Here is a 22,271-nt window from a genome sequence, read left to right on the forward strand (position 1 = left end):
TCTGACACTGTAATTTTTTCATATGCATGTTTTATTGTTCTATTTCATTCTTATTGATTCTGCATATGAATAAAATGCACAACCTGTAATGTTTCCTGCATCCTGGTCCCTCTTTCCAGTCCGTTCTGCTGAAGTCGAGTCACCTCATCCTGCAGGCCCATCACTACAGCCTCCCACCTCTGGAGGCCGCTCTCAGGTATTCTCCAGGTCAGGTACTGCAGGGTCCTAAAATGATGGCCCAGGAACTGGAAGAATTTCTGACAGTACAAAGGGTTGAAACATTTTAAGCTTCATATTTTCAGTTAACAATTAACTCCTAACAGTATTGCCTCTGTACTGACTGTATGACTGCCGAGCTGCTGCTGGAGCTGAGCTCTGTTGTGCAGCTCTGTGTCAGGCTGCTGTGAGAGGCGTTCAGAGCCCAAAGCGATGAGCTCCTCCAGGCTGTGGACCAGGCGCTCATACTGCTGCTGCAGCTCCACGCTGCTCTTCAGCTCATCACAGCAGGAGCGAACACCGCCCAGAGATCTGTCCAGCTCACCCTGCACATAGAAGGAGAGACATTTAATCTTTAATTAAGATTGAGAAAGCACACTTTGCCAAGTATTAACAAACATTAACACCTGACACAGATATGACAAAAAGCAGCTAGGATACCTGCAGCCGCTTGGCCTGCTGGATTTGAGGTGCAGCCAGGTTGTGTCGGTCAGCCACCTCAAGCAGGGAGCTCACCTGCTCCACCTGCTGCTGCAGAGACTCCTGCATCTGAGCCACAGTCTGCGAAATAAAAACACGTTTCACAAATAAAAACGCAAATTCCAAACTATCACTCAAGAAAACGTGAAGTCTATCAACACTGCTCTGGGCATCCATAAAAACATTGAACAAAACCCATCATATCTGTGTGAGGTGACATCCTATTTCAGCAGACTAACCGCCAAAGGTATTAAGTTTACTATCACATGCAACATAATGTATGCAATTTCTGATAGAGTAGCTGCTGCATGGAGAGTAGCTACTGACTGCATTTCTGTCTTAAAAGTCTTTATAAGAAAACAGTACCTGTAGTTGATTGTTAGGGTCCAAGGTTCCATTAAATGCATTAATGTTTTGGTGTACAGTTGTCTGGTTAGAGGTGAAGGCTGCATGCAACTCATTTAGTTGTATCTGTTGGTCAAACAAAACACTGCTTCTTCAGTAAAACAACAACGTTTTTTTTATTTCAAATACACAGGGAGAGGTTATAAAAACTGCAATTTAAAGATTTAAAGGTTTACATTTATGATTATTGCAATATGTTAGATTAGATAGGGATAAGATATACAGTAGGTATAGATATAAGATATTCATTATGTAAAGGATGTGAGTTATAGTTTAGTAGTGAAACAATGACAAAAGACAATTCATACAGATGAAAACAAATACAGAAAGACTGTGATTCTACTTCTTAGTTCAGTGTGTTCATGTTTCTACTTGTGCAATATCTGACCTGTTGCTTTGCAGTTTCCTCCTGCAGCTTTCTGAGCTGCTTCTCGCTGCAGCTCAGTGCAGCCTGAACCACGGGAAGAACTCTGCACACATCATCTACACACTTCTGAACACACTCTGAACCAAGGGCACAGGCCACTTTTGGTCCCTGAGAGGCCAGCTCATTTCCAAGGGTTTCCATCTCTGTAGACAGACTCTGAAAAAAAAAGCATTCTATAAGCATTAAATGTTCATGTGAATACCCAGTGATGCTACAATCATGAATGAACAGATGGTATGGAAAGGCTCTTTGGTTAAAAATGATTTTAAAATGAGTCAAATCTGCTCCTCATCACATAACAGATCAAAAGTTGGCAGCAATGCAACTCTTAGCTGGTTTATTATGTGAAAAACCCTCAATTTGAAATAAAAGTCCCACCTGCAGCTGCAAAAGCCTCAGCTGTGTGTCTTCCTCTGGTGTCATCCCAGCAGGTGAGAGCAGTAGGTTATTGATGGAGGACAGCAACAGGGAGGCGCCGTGCAGAACATGAAACAAACCCTCATCCAGAGTCTGATAGGAACCGTCCTCATGGGAGGCCTGTGGTCAGAAAGGTTATTTAAATCATGTAAAAAAACAAGGCAAATTTGTTTTATGCAAGAGTCTTGTCATTAAGTTTGTTGTCATTTTGTTGAGGCACCAAACCTCTTCATCAGTGAAAACTCAGACTGACAATCCTTCCTCACTTTTGTGATTAATTAGATCACAGAATGACAGGAATTTGAATACTTGACTCCGCTGTTTTCTTTTTGTTATTGATGCTTAGATGCAAGCAGCAAAACTTGTTTAATCCTTCAGTAGACAAACGGAATATGTCATTCTTACATTACTGTGAGAACAGATTAATCAAAGAGCAAAAACACTCTATTTGCCTTTATCCATTGTTGGTCTGATATTCACTCAACCGGAGGGGGGGAGTAATTTATTGAATTTCAATTACTCCTTACATCTCTGTGTGCTTCCTACGATATGGCAATGCATCCCTGGAAGAAGGAGGGAGCCTGCATGGAGCTAGAAATCTCAGCTTTGAGGGTATTTGACACTTATGCCAACAAGTTCTGCAGCTACGTACAATATCTGTGAAGTTTTTACATTTTAGTTTACACATTTCGGAAAACAATGTTTCTATGTCAGATTATATTATCCCAGTTTACAATTTATCAATGAAACACTGATATCAGATCTGTTCCTGGTCTCTGCTCACAGCCACTGTATCTGTAGCTGTATTGGTGTCAGGTATAGTAATTAGTATCAGAAGATATATATATATCCAAAGTGGTATCAGTGTCAGTACTGGTATTAGTGTAGATATCACTCTGTGTACAGGTTGAGTATATACATGGTATACATGGTGTGGTAATGAATATTGTAATATATATGATTGGGGGTTTCTGTATCTGTGCAGTTTAAATACATGTTTCAGTATTGGTATATGTATCTGATTTATAATCAGTGTTTTTATGGTTATTGTATTGGGACTGATAAGTGGGTGCATCTTTAATATGTAGTGTTAGGTTGGGTAGATATAAAGGTTTGATATGTTGAAAAACGATACTACTAAATCAGTGGTACTCAGCCTTGTTAGACCTAAGAACCACATTGACCAAAAAATATTTCTGCAAGAGCCACAAAAACCTCGTTCTTTCCTAAAAGATGTGTTGGAAACACAGTGACATGAATTTAAAATAATTACTTTGGATTTCTTTCTCCAAGTAGGACCTAAAAGAGCCACAACTAGTCCCAAATGAGCCACATGTGGCTCGAGAGCCTCGGGTTGAGTATCACTGTCCTAAATGTATACATTAAAGCAGCTTTTCGCCTCCAGCCTATCATGTGACTGATTTTTGATAAACGTGATAAAGATCCCACACCTGACTCAGACGCTCTGTGGCTGTGTGTCCCAGGTCTCTGAGATGGCTGATGTGAGTTTGAAGCTCTTTCAGTGCTTGTGTGCCAATCATACGTCCTGCTGTTCCATCACCACGCCTCACATATGAGTCTGACACCTTCAGAAGAAGAGAGAGAGAGAGAGAGAGTAAAGAAGCTAGAGAGACTCTGAAACGAACATGAGTCCAATCAGGCCCTGCAGGAGGCCCCAAAACACCAAAGAGACAACAAAGTGCATTCTGCTCAAAGGAGGTGATAACCAAGCGTGGCGAGAACAACCATTTTTCTTTTCTTTCTTGTGTTAGGAGAGTGATAATCAAGCACTTCAGGCATCACGATGAAGGTCTTACCTCAGAGGGAGGAAGCAGAAAGCTCTCCTCCACAGCCAGCAGCCGGCTGCGAAGGCAAGCCCACTTCTTCTGAGCAGGGTCCTCGTTCACATCAGGCTCAGCAGGAGGCCGCCTGCAGGGAGAGAAAAGAGGCTGAAAATTAACATCTGTTTTTTTTCTTCCTTCCTTGAATGCGTGGGTTCAAATCAGACCTCGGCACGTTGCTGCGTGTCATCCCCCACTCTCACCTCCTAACATTTCCTGTCTATCGTCTCCTGTCCTATCAATAAAAGGGACAGGATGACCAAGAAAAAAAAACTATGAGAAAAAGATCTTAAAAAGTAATTCTAACTTTATTTACATTTGAATTTTTACACAGCAATGCAGTCCAAAATGACGCTTACATTAAGAGAAAAAAATAACAAAAATGGTAGGATATGAAAGCAAAAAAAACAAAAAACTGAAGAATAATTCAAACTGAAACGAATATCCTCAAAGTATTGATGTTACCGTGGTGACAGAGGGCTGTGTTCCTCTGTTTCCTGGCTGTAGAGGCGGCCTCTGCTGCCCTGCCTGGCGATGGCCCGGGTAAGTCCTCTCTGTTCTGTCAGCTCCTGCTCCAACTCCTGCTCAACAAATAGCAACAGCCACAAGAACGTTACATGAAAGTCTTTTTCTGCAACAGCGTCAACGCAACAAATTATATTTTGGATACATTACGTTGTCATAATGCACACATTTCCTGCTCATTTCCCCTAAGACAAGAGCCCTCTTGGCTGGTGTTTATGCAAGATTATTGAGGCACTGGCATACATGAAAGTAGACATGCTCCCCAAACTTGAATACTATGAGTGTCCTAACAGTAAAGATTGTCATTGAACAAGTTTAGGGTGTTGTCGCTGGTGTTGGATCTAGGTCTTAACCTGACAGTGCTGTGTGACAGGGTGGGGCTCAGCTGGGTGTGTCTGCCATGCATATCAGTGTGCTATTCTGGCACCACACTAATGTTACAAAGGATAAAGAGCAAACCTGTACTTTTGTAGTCAAATTGATCTTTTAGTGATGCATGATCCTCACAGAAAAGGATTTTTCTTTTCACTTCAAGCTGTCCATTATAATCTGCATCATGAGCAGTTAGTGGACACGTGTACCTTCTGCTGCTGCAGGCTGCCCTGTCTCAGGAGTTTGTTTTTCGGTGAGGAGAAGATCTCCTGAACGCTGCTGCTGCGCTTTAACTTGGACTCCAGGGGGCGCTCTGACTGGCGTTCTGACTTCTGAGGAGAAAGAGTTGAAGAAGAAACAGAAGAGGGCTATCATCATTGGCGTGATGAAACAGTTCAAGTAAGGTCTGAACAATATTGGAAAAATAATGATATTAAAATATGTTTTCTTTCTAAGGTATATGAATGTTTTGTAATATTCTATATCCAAACTTTTGTGATGTATTTATTGCAAATGTTTCTATTGGTAAATTGATCAAATTCAAATTCATTGTGCAGCCCTGTAGTTGAAGTCAACAATTCTATTGTTTTGGTTCTCAGGAGGAAGCCTTTAACCAGCTGCTTGTTAGTCTGTAATGGTTTATTTGCAAACTAGTTAATAATTATCAGGGAGCAACTTTACAACATGTGTAGTGTCTGATCTATTTTCAGTCACTGAAACAGTTTCCAAACCCTCATCTTAATATATATAATATATATAATATATAACTTTAGGATTTGGACCTTTACATTGGAAAGGAAGATCATTTCATAGGTAAGCTCATCCAAAACTAATATACAACACAAGGGGGTAAAAAAGTTAGGGCCCTAAAGTCTCCTAACAAACAGCTACAACATGTTTGCACTCTGATCAGCCCAACTAATTATGCACAACTCTTATCCTTCATGAAATCAATATGGACGAGATGTAAAAACAAAATCCCCTGTACATGTATTTTTTGTACCAGGTTGTTTATGTTTGCTGTCAAATGGCTGCTTGATTTGACCCTTTAACTACAAAATGTATTTTCTCCTGTTTAAAGCTCCTGTGAATTACTTTCAATTTTTGTTGATTTTGGCACCCCCTGTGGACAGGAGAGGTACGTCTTTTCGCTTATCTTGTCCTGTAAATGCACAAGTGTTTTCTGACAAGTGACAAGTAGTGCTTTCTTCTCTCTCGTCTCTCGTCTCTTTCACTGTTGCTGTGGAAAATGTAATACTAGCTTTCTATTCAGCATATTGTTAATCACCTTGTCTTACACCTAGCCTACCCTGTGGCAGCATTACAGGTTTAAAAAATAACTTTATAGAAATCATTCATCTTGATACTAGCGGTCTGTTTTAATTTTGCAGGTCATATATACACAACTGTATTAATGTCAGTCTGTTTTATAACCAGATGAAAACTCCTCACAGTAGCTTTAAACTACGATCCAGTCATGTACCTGTTCCTGCGGCTCTTTGTGAGCAGTGACTCTCTCCTCTCCCTGTCGTTCCTGCAGCAGCTGTTGGAAACAGACCAGGTTTGCCTTCAGCAGCTCCAGCTTGGATGAGAGAAGTTCAGCTGCTTCCTGCTGAGGCCCCACAGCTCCCAGTTCCTCCTGCTGCTGGTCGGAGGGCGAGTCAGTCGCTGAGAGACCGGCGATCTTCTGCTCGATCTCCAGGAACATCTCCTGAACGTCAAGAAACACACACTTTTGTCAAACAATTAGACATTTAAAAATAACTTGTGAATATCCACGTTCATTTTCTTTGAGCGATTTATGTTATTTACTGAGGTCAGAATCAGCACATATTCTGATATAAGTTACATTTACATCTGTGCCGTGACTAAGGCTCCTCCTCAGTGCATTTGAATGGAACAATAGATGCTATCAGTGGCTGTTTGTTTGTCCTCAAAGCTTCATTCAAATGTGACCTGACTGTGGGATGTGTGTAGCCTCTGAAACTTTAATGAAGGCTCAGGTTACTCTCTGTGTCAGTAAAGTGAATCATGAAAGGAAAATATCGGCTAAAGCTTTGAATTGAGACATAATAAAGAAAGGGCAGGACCCTTATGACTGAGAGCTTTCATAACAGAATCATTCAGATCACCAACCGTCAAATGCTTAAATCATTTGTAAGTATTTGACCAAAATCTAATTTTAAAAACTTGTAAAAACAAAAACAAAAATGTGTTATTTGTGAAAAAAAAACGGCTCTATGATGCAGAGTGTCCACTGTAGCTGCTTCTTTCTTTCGCAGCCTGACTTCATGTGTATGCTTGGTTTTCAGGGTGCACATGTGTTAGTGACACCACGGCTCTTAATGACATGATTTCTGACTTTCCAGTTTGCACACCACCCTCAATGCAAATACCTGCAGCTGGCATTCAGGTCGGGTTCATTGGTTCAACAACTTGAAAGTTTACACAGTTAATACAGTTGATACAATCCATGTAACTAAAGCATTACTGTGGACCATTTCAGGAAGAGTGATGACTCAGCCAATGAACAAAAGTAATACAATTTAAACTTGACAAGTTTGAAAGTTATGAGTGTGTTTAGTGAGTCAATCCTTCTTTCACTTTCTCCTCCTGGTTTGAATGAACAGTGACGATATGTTCAGACAATAAAGCCGACCGCAGAGGTGATAAAACACAGCAGGGGACAGTTGATGAACTCTGATCACTGAGACTCAGATGAGAGGGTTGTGACCTGACAACAAGTCAGACTCTTAACATAGCTCTGTTTAATAAAGGGTTAATACAGGGCTGATATTTAATGCACATATTGAGACATTATTAAAATGAAATAATATGCACCTGAAGTTATTTACTTAATGTATTTTAAAGCGCGCTAACAGTGGCTGTTTGTATTTATTTCACTGCTAAAATACAAGGTTTGTCAGGTAAAGAATACAGATAAATCATGACTTATAATATATGCCATTAAATGTCTTTAGTAGTTATAACTTTCACTTAAAAACAATATTATACTACGAAAGATCTTAGCCAGACAGCAGCAAAGAAGCATGAGGGGAAACATCATGTACTTTTTAACTTTACATCGGTCATGATCCAAGAAGATGTTACAAGGTTTACAAAGGAAAAATACAATTTTTGACACTATTCCGGGATCATAGTTTGCACCTGAAGTGACAAGGAGTAACTTGAGTTCCTGTAAAGTCATTTGTAGGCCTCTGACTGTGAATATTTTTAGCTGACCAGACCGATGGTAAACGGTAAACAGGCTTGAGCTTGGATTGCTCTTTTCTGGTCTTCTGACTAGTCAAAACGATTTTTCACACCTATCCATTCACACCCTGGTGGCAGAGGCTGCTATGTAAAGAGTCCCATGAGGATCAATTTGGGGTTAAGTGTCTTGCCAAAGGGACACATCAGGCATGTGGCTGCAACATGAGCTGGGGATCGAACCCCCAACCTTCTGGTTGAGAGACGGCCGACTACAAACTGAGCCACAGCCGCCCGAGAGGAATTACTATGATCTCAGAGTGTATATGCTGGTTTTTAAACTAGTTTAAGTTCTTTGTTCATGACTTAACTCTGAATCAGTGCATCTGCCATTTATTTATTGATGTTATTGATTCCATGACAAAATGAAAACATACATTTGAGCTTTGATTTTGTAGTTTCTCTGTCAGGCGAACCATGAGCTCAACTATCCTCTCCTCTTTAATGTAGCTCTTGTTGATTAAGCTTCATTATTTTGTTTTTTTGCTAACCATACAATAGGTGTACGTTTTACTGTGTTCCATGCAAAACTGAAACTGCACAGTAAAAAAGATAATTTTTTCTCTCTAAACCAATAGGAGATGGGAGACATAATAAACAGCTACAGGAGTATGTTGACACCACTGTAAACATACTTTTTAGGAACTTCTGGTCTAGAGCTGTCATTAGTATTTTTGTGGTCTTTTGACACTGTTGCAACAGTTTGACAAGGCCACTTCCCCCTCACAAGAATGTTTTGCTCTGTAAAATGAACACAATGCATATAATAATGTAAGAAAATAAGTGAAAAAAAGGTAAAACATTTTAGGAAAGCAGAGGCACATGTGTCTGAGACTCAACCGTTTTCATAACAGATTCTTTTCGCATGCTTTGAAAGTTAAAAAAAAAATAAAGTTGTAAGAAAAGTTTTCTGTAACCTAGATATCTAAACATTTTCATAATCAAAAATCTATTTCCTCTAGGTCTAGCATACTGTACATATCTAGACTAACTTGTCCCTGTAAACCCTGGGAGTGACCCAGGTATACCCCATGGTGGGGGCGGAGCTTACCTCGCAGGTGAGGAGTTGCTGCTCCAAGCTATCCGGCATAGTCGTTGATCCACCACCAGCAGAAGCAGAAGCAGCAGCAGGTCCTGCAGCTACCAGGCTCCACTGGGCTTTCTGCAGCCACAGCTCCAGCTGACCGACCCTCCCCAGGCATGCATTGAGGACACCTTCAGCGGGGCGGGGCCCAGGTCTTGGGGGCTCCTCCAGGGCCTGGGACACAAACACAACACACCCAGCTGAACCTCTCTGCTCCAGGGTCGCAGGTTGAGAGGAAATAGGGAGGAGAGGGAGCTGACCTGAGCTCTCTGTAGCTTTAATTAGACTCCACCTGAGCAGGTTGTAGCTCTAATATTGATCTTAACAGGTAACACTGGCCCCTCATTCTTCTTCTAACAAAACCACTTTCAGTCTCTTCCCCCTGCCTGGTTCTATATCTCTCTCTATCTTTCCCTCGCTCTCTTGTCTTTCTCTCTCTGCTCCACCCACCTGTGGCAGAAACCACTTCCTGGAGCGACGTCAAGGCTCCAGTGACAGCGACGCTTTATCACAGGACAGAGAATGACAGGGAGAAAGAAAAGAGGCCTCAGGCTGCAGGGGTGGAGCTGAGACAGAGAACCTGGACAGACGAGCTGAGTAAGCAGTAAACACAGAAACACTGGCCTACTTCTTCCTAAAACTGTTACAGCTTGTTAGCTGTCAATCATCTGGTCTTCTACCCTTAAAGGAGTTAATCTATAGGAGTTCTTTTCCTATTACTATTTTTCTTTACTATTTTGTCCTCCTCTTTAAAGTAAACAGAATTTTGAAATGGGCAAGTTCAAACTCCAATTTTTTCTTGTAGAGGATTTAAAGCAGGCTTAAAAAGAGGTGAACACCAAGAGTCAACAAAACCTGCATTGAATGGCATCCAGCTTTGATGTCAACTGCACAAAACCCTCTTTTTTTAATGCAAGGTCCTGAATAAGTTATAGTTTGAGTCAACTATTATACAGTTCTACATACTAAGGAAGCACAATGACAGAATGATGTACATTTTGATGACTTACATTGCGACTAAAATGTACAATTTTGTGACTTCAAGCACTGGATAATGGTCTAAAAATGAAGTGGTCCCACCTGTGTGTGCTTAGAGGGCACAGAAAGAACTGAGCAAAGAGGACACAACATGGTGTTAAAATTTGGAAGTAAAAACTACAAGGTTTATCTGCGGGACTTTGAATAGTTCCACCCCATCCCTGCAGCTAGCCCTTGTGAAACACTATTTATCTGCTCACAGTAAGGGTGTATGTGATGGGATTGGACTGAGCGGAAGGAAAATGGGCATCTATGAAAGAGAATGAAAATGACTGCTGTTCCTCTTTTGGTACTTTTTTAACGTATTGTGATGTGTAGAGTTGAATTCAAATTGGAATTTGAAAACACATTAAGACAATTGAAATGTATATATATATATTTGACTGTGGTCCTCCTGATACATCGTGGGCTCGATAAGCGTACATTTACAACTGTAAGTGCAAACATTGGTTAAAAATAGCACTAATGGTAAATGCATGGAAACGAATTTGGCATTCTGAGGGAATAGATTAAATTTATTATCAATCTCAAAACCATTTTGTAGATGTTTATCTTGTAATTAGACATCAGTTTTCTCAATTCAGTGCATCAGTGTGTTACTTTTGTGCAACCAGGCCTCGACTCTGCATCCACTCCTGCACGGTTAGAGGGTTAGGAGGAGGACGGGGCTTTCTTTTTTTGTGTGCATCATGCTTTTAGCAGGGCAGCAGGATTTTACTTACAAGGGGCAACACAGGCTTTCGTATGTGCGGGATAACTAGCACAGCAATTTTCTGTTTGAGGGCTAAAGCTGTTTGTGTTTTAAGGGGACCGGGACTTATTTCAAGTGTTTGTCGTGACAAATCTCCACTGCTGCCTACCACACTGCTTTCTGATCTTACAAGAATAAAACCTCAGATTTCCTCCATATTTGTAAATGAATGTTCGTCTGGGTGAAGAGTGAATGAGTAATTGACCTTTATGCAGCCAGTAGGTATGCATGTATGTGTGTGTGTGTTCTGTTTATGTACTGTGTGTGTGTGTGTGTGTGTGTGTGTGTGTGTGTGTGTGTGTGTGTCTTCATCCCCTGTGGGTCCACCCCCCCTCTGTCCCTTCATGAGCTCCTGACACAGAGAAAGAGAGACGGAGGAGTGGATCACTGATGTGTCTTTATTTGTATTTGTGCTCTTGTTTGGATATGTAGACAGAATGGAAGGGGAAAAAAATGGAAAAAGGTACAAGTATACAGAACATGCCATGTAATGTAAGACATCTCAGTACTGCTGCTTCCAGGTGAAACCCTTAAACCTCCAAAAAATAATCTGGCACCTTGTCTGGCGCTGTTACTGTTTTTCGATGAAATACTGAAGCCGTAAATGAGTAAATGAAACATAGTATCATCATTTTTGATGATTTGAGTACTTATAATATGTTAATACTAAAGTGATACCTGATTTGGAGTTAAGTGGTTTTCACCTGCCCACAGCAGTGTGTTAATCAGTATTCATGTCAAACCAGTGCATTTTCATGGTCAACATTCATCTTTATAAAGGTACTTTCTGAATTATAAAATCTCCAACAGTTCATTATAATGTTCAGCTCATGGAAATACAAATTGCAGATGCATATAAGCAAGCAAACAAGAGTTTATTTGAACAGTTAGACTCTGATTTTGTTGGCAAAAGCTCAGACAACACATGAAGAGTCAACAATCCAAGGAGATTAACTATTTTCAATTGCTATTTCATATACGATACATAAAAAAACTTGGTTCACAGAATATGCCTATAAGTACATTTCTTTCTGCCTTTTATAAAAACATCGTAACCAATCAGATTCAAGGTCCATGCAAAAGCTTATTTCAGAGCAGAATGTTAAAAAAACCATCCACCTCACATGCTAAATACTATCTATACTATACTGTCTGCTCGCAACTTTGTGGTGAAAGAGTTCCCGTCACCCTGCCAACCACTTCTCACATAGTCTCAAAAAAATGTTCTGAGTCATCTCGAATCACACATCTCAGTGGTTAGGACTTGTCAAAGAATAAGCAGAATTACTCTGAGGATAGGCGAGCTCAGTATTCCTTCATGTAAACACACAAATACTTGTTTAAGGGACATGTATATGGCACACATCTGATTTAAGGACTCAGTCCCATCCTCAACTTTACTCTCCATAACTCAATACGAAACACTGATTAGAAATCAAACGTCAAATGTAAACAAAAATATCCCAAACTCTTAAATGTCAGAAGCCAATACCTGGAATTTATCTGCCATGTAAATGCACTGAGGGATGAAAATGAGGCGCTTTCTAGAAGATGAAAAAAACACGGAGGTCTAGAATTTGTTCTAACTGGGAAAAGCTTTCTAGATTCTAAAATGAAGATACTGTAAGTGTGTTTGGTTGTTGGAAAAGTCATCTAGAAAAGAGTCAAAAGCACGATCTAGGCCTTGTTCTACAAGATTCTAAAGAGAGACATCAAACGAAGACTAGATTCTAGAGGATGATTCGTTCTATTATGAATGTAGGAGATATTGGGAGCTTTAGGTTTTCGCTCTAGAAGAAGAGTCTCATAAGTCTGGTTCCCCCCCAAATAAAAGGTTCTATGAAAAGTCCTGATAATGTTGTACAAGATTTTTACGAAAGCCATATTTTAAGATTGGATTCTGGAGGAGACTAGAAGATAAAAAGTCAGATCTAGAATTCAAAGATCTAGAACAGACTATAGATTAAACTTGTGTTCTATGTTTGATTCTAGAGTTGTTCTGAGATCTAGTCGGGTTACAAGATCACTGGTTCTAGACTCACACAAAAGCTCAGTTGGCTTTACACGACATACAGAGCTCTTGAAGTGAGTGTTGGGAGTCTGCAATGGCCATATACTTTGATCTGGAAAACTTGTTGGGGTTCCAGTGTTCTAAAAAAATAAGTACCTTTCGGGTTCCAAGGCTTGACCTCAAAGATTTGGATGAAGCCTTCAAGTCTGGACTTATTTTTGGAATAGATATTATGGTCCATCCAATCAAGACAATAACTGGAGAATTTCAAATATTGGTATCCTTTGATTGGATATAGTAAAAAGACTGGTAGACCTAGAATAGGCTGTTGAAGAAACGGGTGTTCTAGAGTTTGGTACGAGAATAATGAATGTTTCTAGAAAGACTGAGCTTTAGACTTGTGTCTTTCTAGAGCAGAGGAGTGCCATCAGGTTATACATAATGCTTTAAAATCTGGTCTGATTCTGGAGAAGTTTTAGGGTTGGTCTAAAGTAGGGTTAAGAAGAGATTGGGATGGCCATGATTATGGCTCAAAGGGATCTAGAAAAAACAAGTTCATGGCTAATTCTAGAAGAAGTGGAAGGCTTGATTTTGCACACTGCTCTAGAAGAAGCTAGAAGTTCAAAGCTTGGTTCAAGAGGAAGAACAAGGTTCTAGTCGGACAAGCTCTAGATCTAGGAGACTACACATTTCTGCTGGGACGCAGACTCGGCTTTGGAGACTTTTATTGTTGTGGTTGCGGTTGTGTTTACCATGCTCTCGGGCAGCGACTGAGTTCTGACTGTGCCCACGGGTTTTGATAAAGCTTCAGATGAACTTGCTTCTGCGCTGTCAGAGGGGGTCTCAACATCCTGAAGAAACATGAGCAGGGTTAGAAGATCAGTCAGGTCAGTCAGTTACATACACAGATCATTTAGTCCACCACAGGATGACAAATCACACAGTTACTGACACACTCGGTTACAGACTAATATTAAGGGATGTTATTGACAAGGTTTTGTTATAATATCTTGTTAACCTGTTCTATTGTAAAACTATAAGTATGTCTCTTATTGGTACTTCTTAAATGGGATTAGTTCTTCATATCCAACGATTCCAAAACTATGACAACTGGCATCAATAGTATAAGAAATAACCACAAGCACCTACAATTCCGATGAATAGCGTGATAAAGGTGTTGATATTGTATATTTTTGTACCCAATAAACAGCAGATAAACTCACCGGGCCTCATCCACCAAACGTTCTTAAAGGGACATCTGATCTTCAAACTCACAAACGTAGACATTTTTTAAGAAGATTCTGACATTCACCAGAGTTTTATTTTCTGTGATTTGTTCTTAGCTGAGAAAGAAAATCTTAAGAAAACTCTGAGTGCTGATGTGCCAACGCAAAATGATATGCTACTGGGTTTGTACTTGATTTATGTATGAATACATGATTTAAATAGTCAAGTTGTTTTTTCCATCCTGCAGTGTTTGTTCTTAACTGCCAAATGCTGAATTATGAATAAAAACAAAGCACTTGGGTACGTTTTTTTTCTCCTTCTTTTTAAACACTTCGTCACACAAATAAAATAAAAAAACACCTTCACTCACATGTATTGAAATCACAACTCTGTGACATGTTGCATCATTTTACAGCGTCAGCTTTTAGAACAAATGTCGGCCTCTGTCAAATCGTATTCATTTTGAAAATACAAAAGAAATGCCAGTGTCTTTATATTAAACAGATGTATCTACTTATAGAGCATCTTTTCTATCCACTACTGATGCTCCTAAATATTACATCATTAAATCAGCCTGGGACTGCATGGTGGTGCAGTGGTTAGCCCTGTTGCCTCAAAGCCAGGAGGTTCCTGTTTCAATACCGCGTCGGACAGGAGCCTCTCTGTGTGGAGTTTACATGTTAGATTCTCTCAGGGTACTCCGGTGTCCTCCAACAGTCCAAAGACATGCTCGTTAGGCGACTCTACATCGCCTGTTTGTGTGAATGTGAGTGTGGCTGGTTGTCTGTCTTGATTGGCTGACGAACAATCCCACCTCTGGCCAATGACAGCTTGGAACGGCTCCAGCTCCGCAGCGACCCCAATGGTGAAAGCGGTATAGATAATGGATGGATGGATAAATCAGCCTGTTTGGCTTTCATTTCGAGCAGCTCTACATCCACTTTAGAACTTTTTCAGTATTTCTGACTTAAATACCTGAATTCAGGCATTCCTGACATCTCTCTACTTCTCCAGTGATTTATGTGTGTATGTGTGCCCTGCAGTATTATGCCCTTATATGAGCATGAAAGGGGCATTTCTCCATGCTAATAAGGATGATGTGCATGAGTTTCTAATTGACGAAGACACGTCATTTATCCTTTTAAGAACGCAGATGCTAACAGTATGGCTGTTTAAGAACGACATGGGTTTTTCTTAGGAACTTCCTCAAAAGAACATTTAATACATTTCTTAAGAAGAAATTGGTGAATGAGGCCCACTGATTATTTTTTCGACTTTTCAACCTTGTCTGCTTCACACAGCTCCCCGCCTGTTCCTCCTTCTAAAGACATCAATATTTTAGGAGAGGTCAAAGATCATTTCTTAACCGGAGGCAGTTTTAAAACAGCTGCACGTTTTTCATCAAACAAAAAAGGGGTCACATAGGGTCATTACTGGTGACAACTTTAAGACATGGATTAGGTGTGCTATTAAAAATGTAGCTATCAGCATTAATATGCAGTAATCTATGTGTTGTGATAATGAGTGTGATGGATGTGGGGTTATAACATTTATCAAATCAAAGAGGTTTACTGAAGATTACAGGATTTGAATACACAGGAAAGACTTGTTAGCGGTAGATTCGGCTCTGATGGATTGATTTGTTAATTATATGATAACAGAAAGTCATCAGACGTATCCTGTTTTTCTCTGTGTTTTCCCCCTTGTTCTAGTCTTTTATATTTGTATCTATTGCTGTCAGTTTTGTCTCCTGTCTGTTCTTTAGTGAAGCACTTTGGGCTCCATGCTTTTATGAATGAAATGTGCTCTATACATAAAGCTGAGTTGTGTTGAGTTGAGTAATTGAAATATAGCAGATGATGATGTTTGGTACTGCTGATGGTTTAGTTACCTGTCTAGCTTCCTCAGCCTGTTCAGTCCTTAGTTCAGTGGCATCATCAGTCTCTTCAGGGGACCAGACCATGGGCTCCTAACGCCATGAAAGACAAATGTGAATTATTTTACATGAAAAGACAACCAAAATGTAAAATGCCTGAAAGAGAGAGTATTGTTCGTAATTGTTTGTGAGTTAACAGCATTCGGAAGGGCTGTCACACAAACTAAAAACACTGTTCAATACTGCCCTCTAGAGGGAGAACAAAATCCTAAAAACAGATGTGCAGGGAGGGAGTAAAGAATGGAGAACAGAAATGGAAAGTGAAGTGATTACAGGGAATTATTCATACATGAGTGAAGGGTTTTCACGAGCTAAAGCACCTGCTATGATGAGTATGGGGAAATGGAAGCAGAGATGAGGAAGGTGAAGGAGCACATGGCCAGCAGTGACAGGGAGAGCAGAGTGACCCAGGTCAAAGAGGTTCAGATCTTTTAGTCAGTTAAATTGGAAGCAGGTTTTTCCAGATGTATTGCATTAGGATTAGTCAAAGGTCTCAGGTGTTATCTCAATCTCAAATACTATTTTTCTTTATTAGCTTTAAAGAAAATCCAGCGAGGCAATGCCTCCCATATGGAGCCACGCTTTGATTAGTTCACCCTGGGTCAGACAAACTCCAAGCAGGAAAAATAAAAAGACATGACCAAAAGGATTGTGGGAAAAAGGAAGCAAAGGTTAATTTTTTTTTGTTTTCACTGCAGCTCTCCGTGTTTGTTACCTCTGGAGAAGAGCCCAGGAAAGCATCCCAGAGCCACCACAAAACACCTCCTCCACCTTCTTCCACTCTCTGCTCCTCACTCCCTGTTTTCTCTCTGGCTTCTTCAGCCTGGAGCACGCCTTCATGCTCGCGCTGCTAATGACACGGAAACACGCTCATGTGTAGAGTCACGGGGGGGGGGGGGGTTGTGGGGTTGGTCAAAGTGCATCTGGGACACTGAGCTGCAGGCTGGCAAATATCTATCACAGCTTCTAACTGCTGTTGTTCATTTTCCCTAAAGCATGTTTCCAATGAACTTCCCAAAGTGACTCACTTTATTCAGGGACACTTGACACAATGTCAGTAATGGCAGACGTCTTATGGAAGAGGATAAGAGCCGGTTTAAAAAGTTCTGTCTTTAATCTCAGAATTTAAAATCTGGATTTGGACCTTTTTTTTTTTCCAGAATGTTGAGATTAAAGTTGGAATTCTGAGGAAAATAAAAGTCAGAATTTTTGAAAAACATGTCAGAATTCTGACTTTAAATCTCAGAAGCCTGATTTCAATCTAAAGTTCTGTGATGAAACAAATTCTGAGTTTAAAATCAGGACTAAGAAAAGAAATCCTTCTAAATCTAAGCTGACATTTATTTACAAACTTTAAATCAATGTCCCATCATCTGCACTTCTACCAGTGTGTGTGTGGGTGTGTGTATATACATTTTATTTAACCTTTATTTTACCAGGCAAGAATTGCTTGAGATCAAATGACCTCTTTTTCGAAACAAGGCCTGACATATATGTGTGTATATATAAATCTAAGAGAAGTTTTAATGGTGGAAGAATCATTACTTTTAGTAAAAAAAAAAAAAAAAAAATGTTTGTGTTAAACTTTTACTAAATAGAAAATCCGGTTAGAATCAATAATGCTACATTATGTTCTAAATAATCAAAAGAGTCATCTTCCACTGCTACAGGTGGTGAGCACTCAGTTTGAATAACACAGGTATAATAATTAATTCATGGTAATTTAACAGTATTCAAAAATAGGGTTTGTTAGCATGTAGAGAAAGTTCAGACCTGCAGTACTTTTCCTTTGCCCTCTTACCTTGGTGCTGTCGGTTGTCCTGGACTTCCTCTGGTCAGAGGAGGAATGCTCAACAGTCAGGAGAGCGGCTCCGGATCTCTTCAGTACGTCCGCTTCAACGTGAGCTATCCTGATTCGTCCCTGCTCCATGTCTTCTTTCTGCGCGACAGCACAAAGAAGACCAAAATATTTCCGACTTGTTTTCTATAAAAACGTGACTTTGCCAATAATCTTGGCTGTGAAGACGATGAAGCTGAAAATTGACTTTCTTTTTCCCCCATTCTGTTTAAAGATCCCATGTTTTTATTTCATCTCCAAAAATGACAACATCCCAAAACCCTAAAAACATCAAACACCTCTCTGAATTTGGACAGTGAACCCAAATGTACCTCATCCTCATTTGAAGTAGACTTCAGGAGTTTAAGCGGAGAGGTCGTTGACGGAGCTTTGGCTTGAACTGGAGTCAGAGGCTGCTGAATGAACAGAGCAGGGACCTTCTACAGAAAGAGTAAAGCAGGAGGTTCAGTGACAGCCACTCCTAGTTTTATGCATATATATATGTGACTAATTGACTGATTTGATTTTCAAACCTTCTCCAGTTCTAGCAGAAGAGTCTGCAGCTGGTCCACGACGGTGAAGACGAACAGAGTCTCCTCGGCCTTCTCTGGAAGACAAAGGCCGGGTTTGCACTTCTGGATCTCAGCTATGGTCCTCCTCATGGTCTGGATCCTCTTCTCAACAGCCTGTAAAACAAAAAGAGGGCATAGCTATTTTTTGTATTTCTATTCCAAACAATCACACCGTATTGATATCAAATGATGACGGCTGATGAAAACTCATGAGTCTTAAGTTTTCTACACCTCACCTTGAGGCTTTCTTCTCTGGGACTAGGGAAGGTCTCAGGAGATGTTAATAAAGTCTTAATGTCAGCCACGTTGTTCTCCATTCGCCTGACTTCACTCTCGATGGCTTCCACCTCCTAGACAATAAAAAAATCCACATGTTTGACTATTTATGATTCAGAAAAGTGAACAAGAAGGGGGACGGGCATCAGATGTCCAGGTAAAGAGAGATAACATGAAACAAAATGACTCACGGCAGCAGCGTGCTCCAGCTGAGACAGGGGAGCCGTGAAGCTGTCTTGAACGTTGGCCACATCACGATCGGCTTTGACCAGCTGCTCCTGCAGAGTTGTGACGTCGCAAACCTGCGACATCTCGTTCAGGACGGAGCTGAAGCCCTGCAGGGTGGTTCTGATCTGAGCCGAGTCATCCAACACCGTCTGCAGAACAAGGACACGGTGATCATCTTTTCAAGACCTTATATTTCTTAACTTCTACTCACAACATTCTCCTTTGAAGTGTTGTTAAAAATGACATTTAAGTGTTTGTAGGCTGTAATAGCACTTTATACTGCAGAATAAAAAAAGGAGAGTGTAGACAGTTTGTAGTAGCAACCTTCAGGGCTTGAACATGGCTGCTCAGGTCTTTAGCGACGGTGTAGGTGCAGGGAGCAGCGAGCCACGTCTGAGCTTCTGACATCCAGCTTTTAGAGCTCTTGATCATCTCCTGATGCTCCTGAAGCCACATGTGGATCTAAACAAAAACACAAACAATACGTCTGTTTACAACCCCAATCAAGAAAACTAAGTGCGTGAGCCTTCAATAAATAAATAGTGATAAAGGATCATACAAAGCCGGACTCAGAGGAGTAATGGGTGGATAGAGTCATCCCTCCAATGTAACGCCATCTGAGGTGTTACAGCAGCGAGATGGGATGGGCGGAGCCAGCAGGGGAGAGCAGCACTTTGTGTGTGCGCATGTCTGAGTGTGTGTGTATGTCGAGCTCCCACTGTTTCTCTACACATCGTGCTCCTTGCAACACCCCTAACACAATGTGGATTCACCGACTGGGACTACAATATTACACCGTTGCAGAATCAATGAGAATGCACAAAGACGTAATGACGGCGACGCTTCGTTGTGGACTCACCCTCTGGATAGGGCTTGGGAAATTAATGCTGAAGGGCTGTCAGAGTTCTAGGGATTAAAAAGACTCATGGAGTTGAGAATGTAAAAAAGATGAGTGAGCTAATTTCTGTTTTAAGTTTGTTCGAAACACTAAACTCTGCGTCGAAACTAGTTAGGTTCTAAGTAAGGCTGTGTCATTGTTTGGTAGCACCACAGGGACGTAGGGTTCATCTTAAAGAGCCCATATTATGCCCTTTTTGGGGTTCGTATATTTAATCTATATACCTACTTTTGTACGTTCACAATAGCTAAAGTTCTAAAAAAAGTGTCTGTTTTCATGTACTGCTCCTCCTTGCTCCCTCTACGCTCTGAGTCCGTCAGCTACGCTCTGCTGAGCCCACACTGCAAGTCTGCTCTGATTGGTCTGCCGATCCGCTCTGTCGTTATTGGTCAGTTGCTCAGCACGGTTCTCGGAAATGTCCCGCCTCTTTTACCATATTGGGAATGCAGCCACTGGCTCCGTCCGAGGGGAGCAAAAACATTAGCACCTTAGCACTACTGTGCTACCGCAGGCTACGGCATATCGTGGGCATGCTACAGAAGTTAACGGGCTTGCCACAACGAGCCAATGGCCTTAGATCAGTGATCTCACACTGACAATGACGTCGGACTGACACATTTTTATCGAGGGGGACTAGAACCGAGCGTTACATGCGGCTAATGCTACAGCTAACAGGAGGACGTAGGAGAAGCCGTGTTTCCGCAGACTTTGAATTTTTGCACATAGATGTGCCTAAACATGCACAGGACACTTGGAAAACACACTAAAGAGCATATAAAACCAGAAAAAGCATAATATGGGACCTTTAACTAGTAGAGCGTAACGTCCAAACTAGCCAAAATATTATTGCTGATGTGACGTTTTCACTTCCTGCAGCCACTCAGTAAAAAGCTTTTTTTTTTATGCGTCTGTTACAGTGCAAGTCCTAACTGTCTCTGAACGGCTGAAAATATCTTCAGTTAACTGCTGTTCATAAACAAACCCCTATAAAACCCTGCTGTATGTAAAGCATGACAAAGCATTATGATGACAATATAATAACAGCTACAACCTTTAAACTGCAGCCAGTGTAAAATAACAACAGTGACAATGAATGGTGAAACCTTTAACTTAAACAAAAGGAAAGTTATCAGAAGGACACTGGATTGAATTATCTCAGACATGGATTACAAATCAAAGCTATAATGCGTTTCTGAGGGATGTAATCTATCACGGAGAACGCACCGCTGACACCAAACAGCTGTTAAAACCCTCTGCTCCGCCTCAGCCTCCACTACAGTATGTCCCACCTTTCAAAACTATAAACCCAGACCATCGTATTTTATGAAGGATTTACACCTTCAAGGAGCTAGGTGTAAGATTTCAGTTATACCTTATGCCTGCATTGGAACTATCTCAGCTGGTGCATCACCTGAATGTTGGTAGTGCGTTAACTCCATAGTAAGATAGAACTTGCATTCAAACCAGGCTATGTTTGAACTCATGCATAGCGGGTGCAACCAAGTTTTTGATGGCAAAAGGAGGATGAGCTACATTTCGAGATAACACCTTCTGAGACTGGGGGGCAAATTTTATACAGCCAATTACACAAGAGAGTCTAATTGACTAATATGTGTGGAAACAGCAGCCACAAACAAAGAGTTTCAACATGACTTAGATACATAGTTCTGATAGAGAGGAGGAGGTAACCTGTGATTACACACTATTTATTCAACACCAGATAAATCTGAAGACATGACAGCTTGTAATTATAACTCAAGACATCATAGGCAGTGATTTAGACCGGTGATGTTTCACATTGGAAGATTCCGGTGTGATAAAGAAGACTGGAGGAATACTAAAGGCGTTTCTGACCTTGCTGATTTGGGTGGTCCTTTGCTCCGCCTGCTTGGCGAGCTGGGAGTGGAGCTGCTGGACCTCCACCAGCCTCTCTGTGAGGATCAGCGCCTCCTCTGGCTTCTCCAGGTCCTGCATGTCCACCTCAAGCGCTGCCACACACGAGTGCCACACGTCCAGCTCGTCCCACACACGCTGAGATGAGGCACAGAATGAAATTTCAAGAATTTGTGAAGACTTATCGCTGATTTTTTTTTCAGTCCTACCATTGGACTCCAGACAGACTTTATAACGTAAACACATTTAATGATCGTACCTGATTTTTACCTATTTATCTATTCCAGTATGTATGGCAGTATGGATGGATAACAGAGAGTTTTACTCTGTTTTTACAGATTCAAATGCTGATAGGGTTTTTTTTTCTCATGGTTCTATCTTCTTAAATTTCTCAACCAAGCTTCAAAAATCCAATTTATCTAGCTTTATGAAAATACAACTTAATGAGGCTATAAGAAAGACGAACCAAGACCTCCTAGTATAGTTGAGTGTAAAAATATCTTCCTTATTCCTCCCTTTATCTATCCAAGTGATGTAAGGCAGGTGGGACTAAGGTATAACTACTTT

At 40.8% G+C, this 22,271-nt stretch overlaps 1 protein-coding gene across 1 annotated transcript in view; it reads right to left on the minus strand.

Annotated features, from left to right (window-relative positions):
- syne2b (spectrin repeat containing, nuclear envelope 2b) overlaps positions 1–22,271 on the minus strand; it is a 136,866-nt gene that overhangs the window by 46,579 nt on the left and 68,016 nt on the right. The window contains exons 69-90 of the mRNA XM_061063570.1: positions 21,666–21,842; positions 19,238–19,375; positions 18,877–19,062; positions 18,646–18,759; positions 18,371–18,523; positions 18,170–18,277; positions 17,802–17,939; positions 16,716–16,850; positions 15,956–16,033; positions 13,515–13,688; positions 9,005–9,346; positions 6,167–6,394; positions 4,893–5,015; positions 4,252–4,367; positions 3,763–3,874; positions 3,397–3,531; positions 1,907–2,065; positions 1,490–1,684; positions 1,063–1,167; positions 658–777; positions 342–542; positions 84–257 (exon numbers count right to left, since the gene is read on the minus strand). Of these exons, the coding sequence (XP_060919553.1) occupies positions 84–257; positions 342–542; positions 658–777; positions 1,063–1,167; positions 1,490–1,684; positions 1,907–2,065; positions 3,397–3,531; positions 3,763–3,874; positions 4,252–4,367; positions 4,893–5,015; positions 6,167–6,394; positions 9,005–9,346; positions 13,515–13,688; positions 15,956–16,033; positions 16,716–16,850; positions 17,802–17,939; positions 18,170–18,277; positions 18,371–18,523; positions 18,646–18,759; positions 18,877–19,062; positions 19,238–19,375; positions 21,666–21,842 (3,411 nt within the window). The remainder of the gene's footprint in view (positions 1–83; positions 258–341; positions 543–657; positions 778–1,062; positions 1,168–1,489; positions 1,685–1,906; positions 2,066–3,396; positions 3,532–3,762; positions 3,875–4,251; positions 4,368–4,892; positions 5,016–6,166; positions 6,395–9,004; positions 9,347–13,514; positions 13,689–15,955; positions 16,034–16,715; positions 16,851–17,801; positions 17,940–18,169; positions 18,278–18,370; positions 18,524–18,645; positions 18,760–18,876; positions 19,063–19,237; positions 19,376–21,665; positions 21,843–22,271) is intronic.

This window comes from Labrus mixtus, chromosome 18 (genome assembly GCF_963584025.1).
Source record: "Labrus mixtus chromosome 18, fLabMix1.1, whole genome shotgun sequence".
In the NCBI taxonomy this organism is placed as follows: Eukaryota; Metazoa; Chordata; class Actinopteri; order Labriformes; family Labridae; genus Labrus; species Labrus mixtus.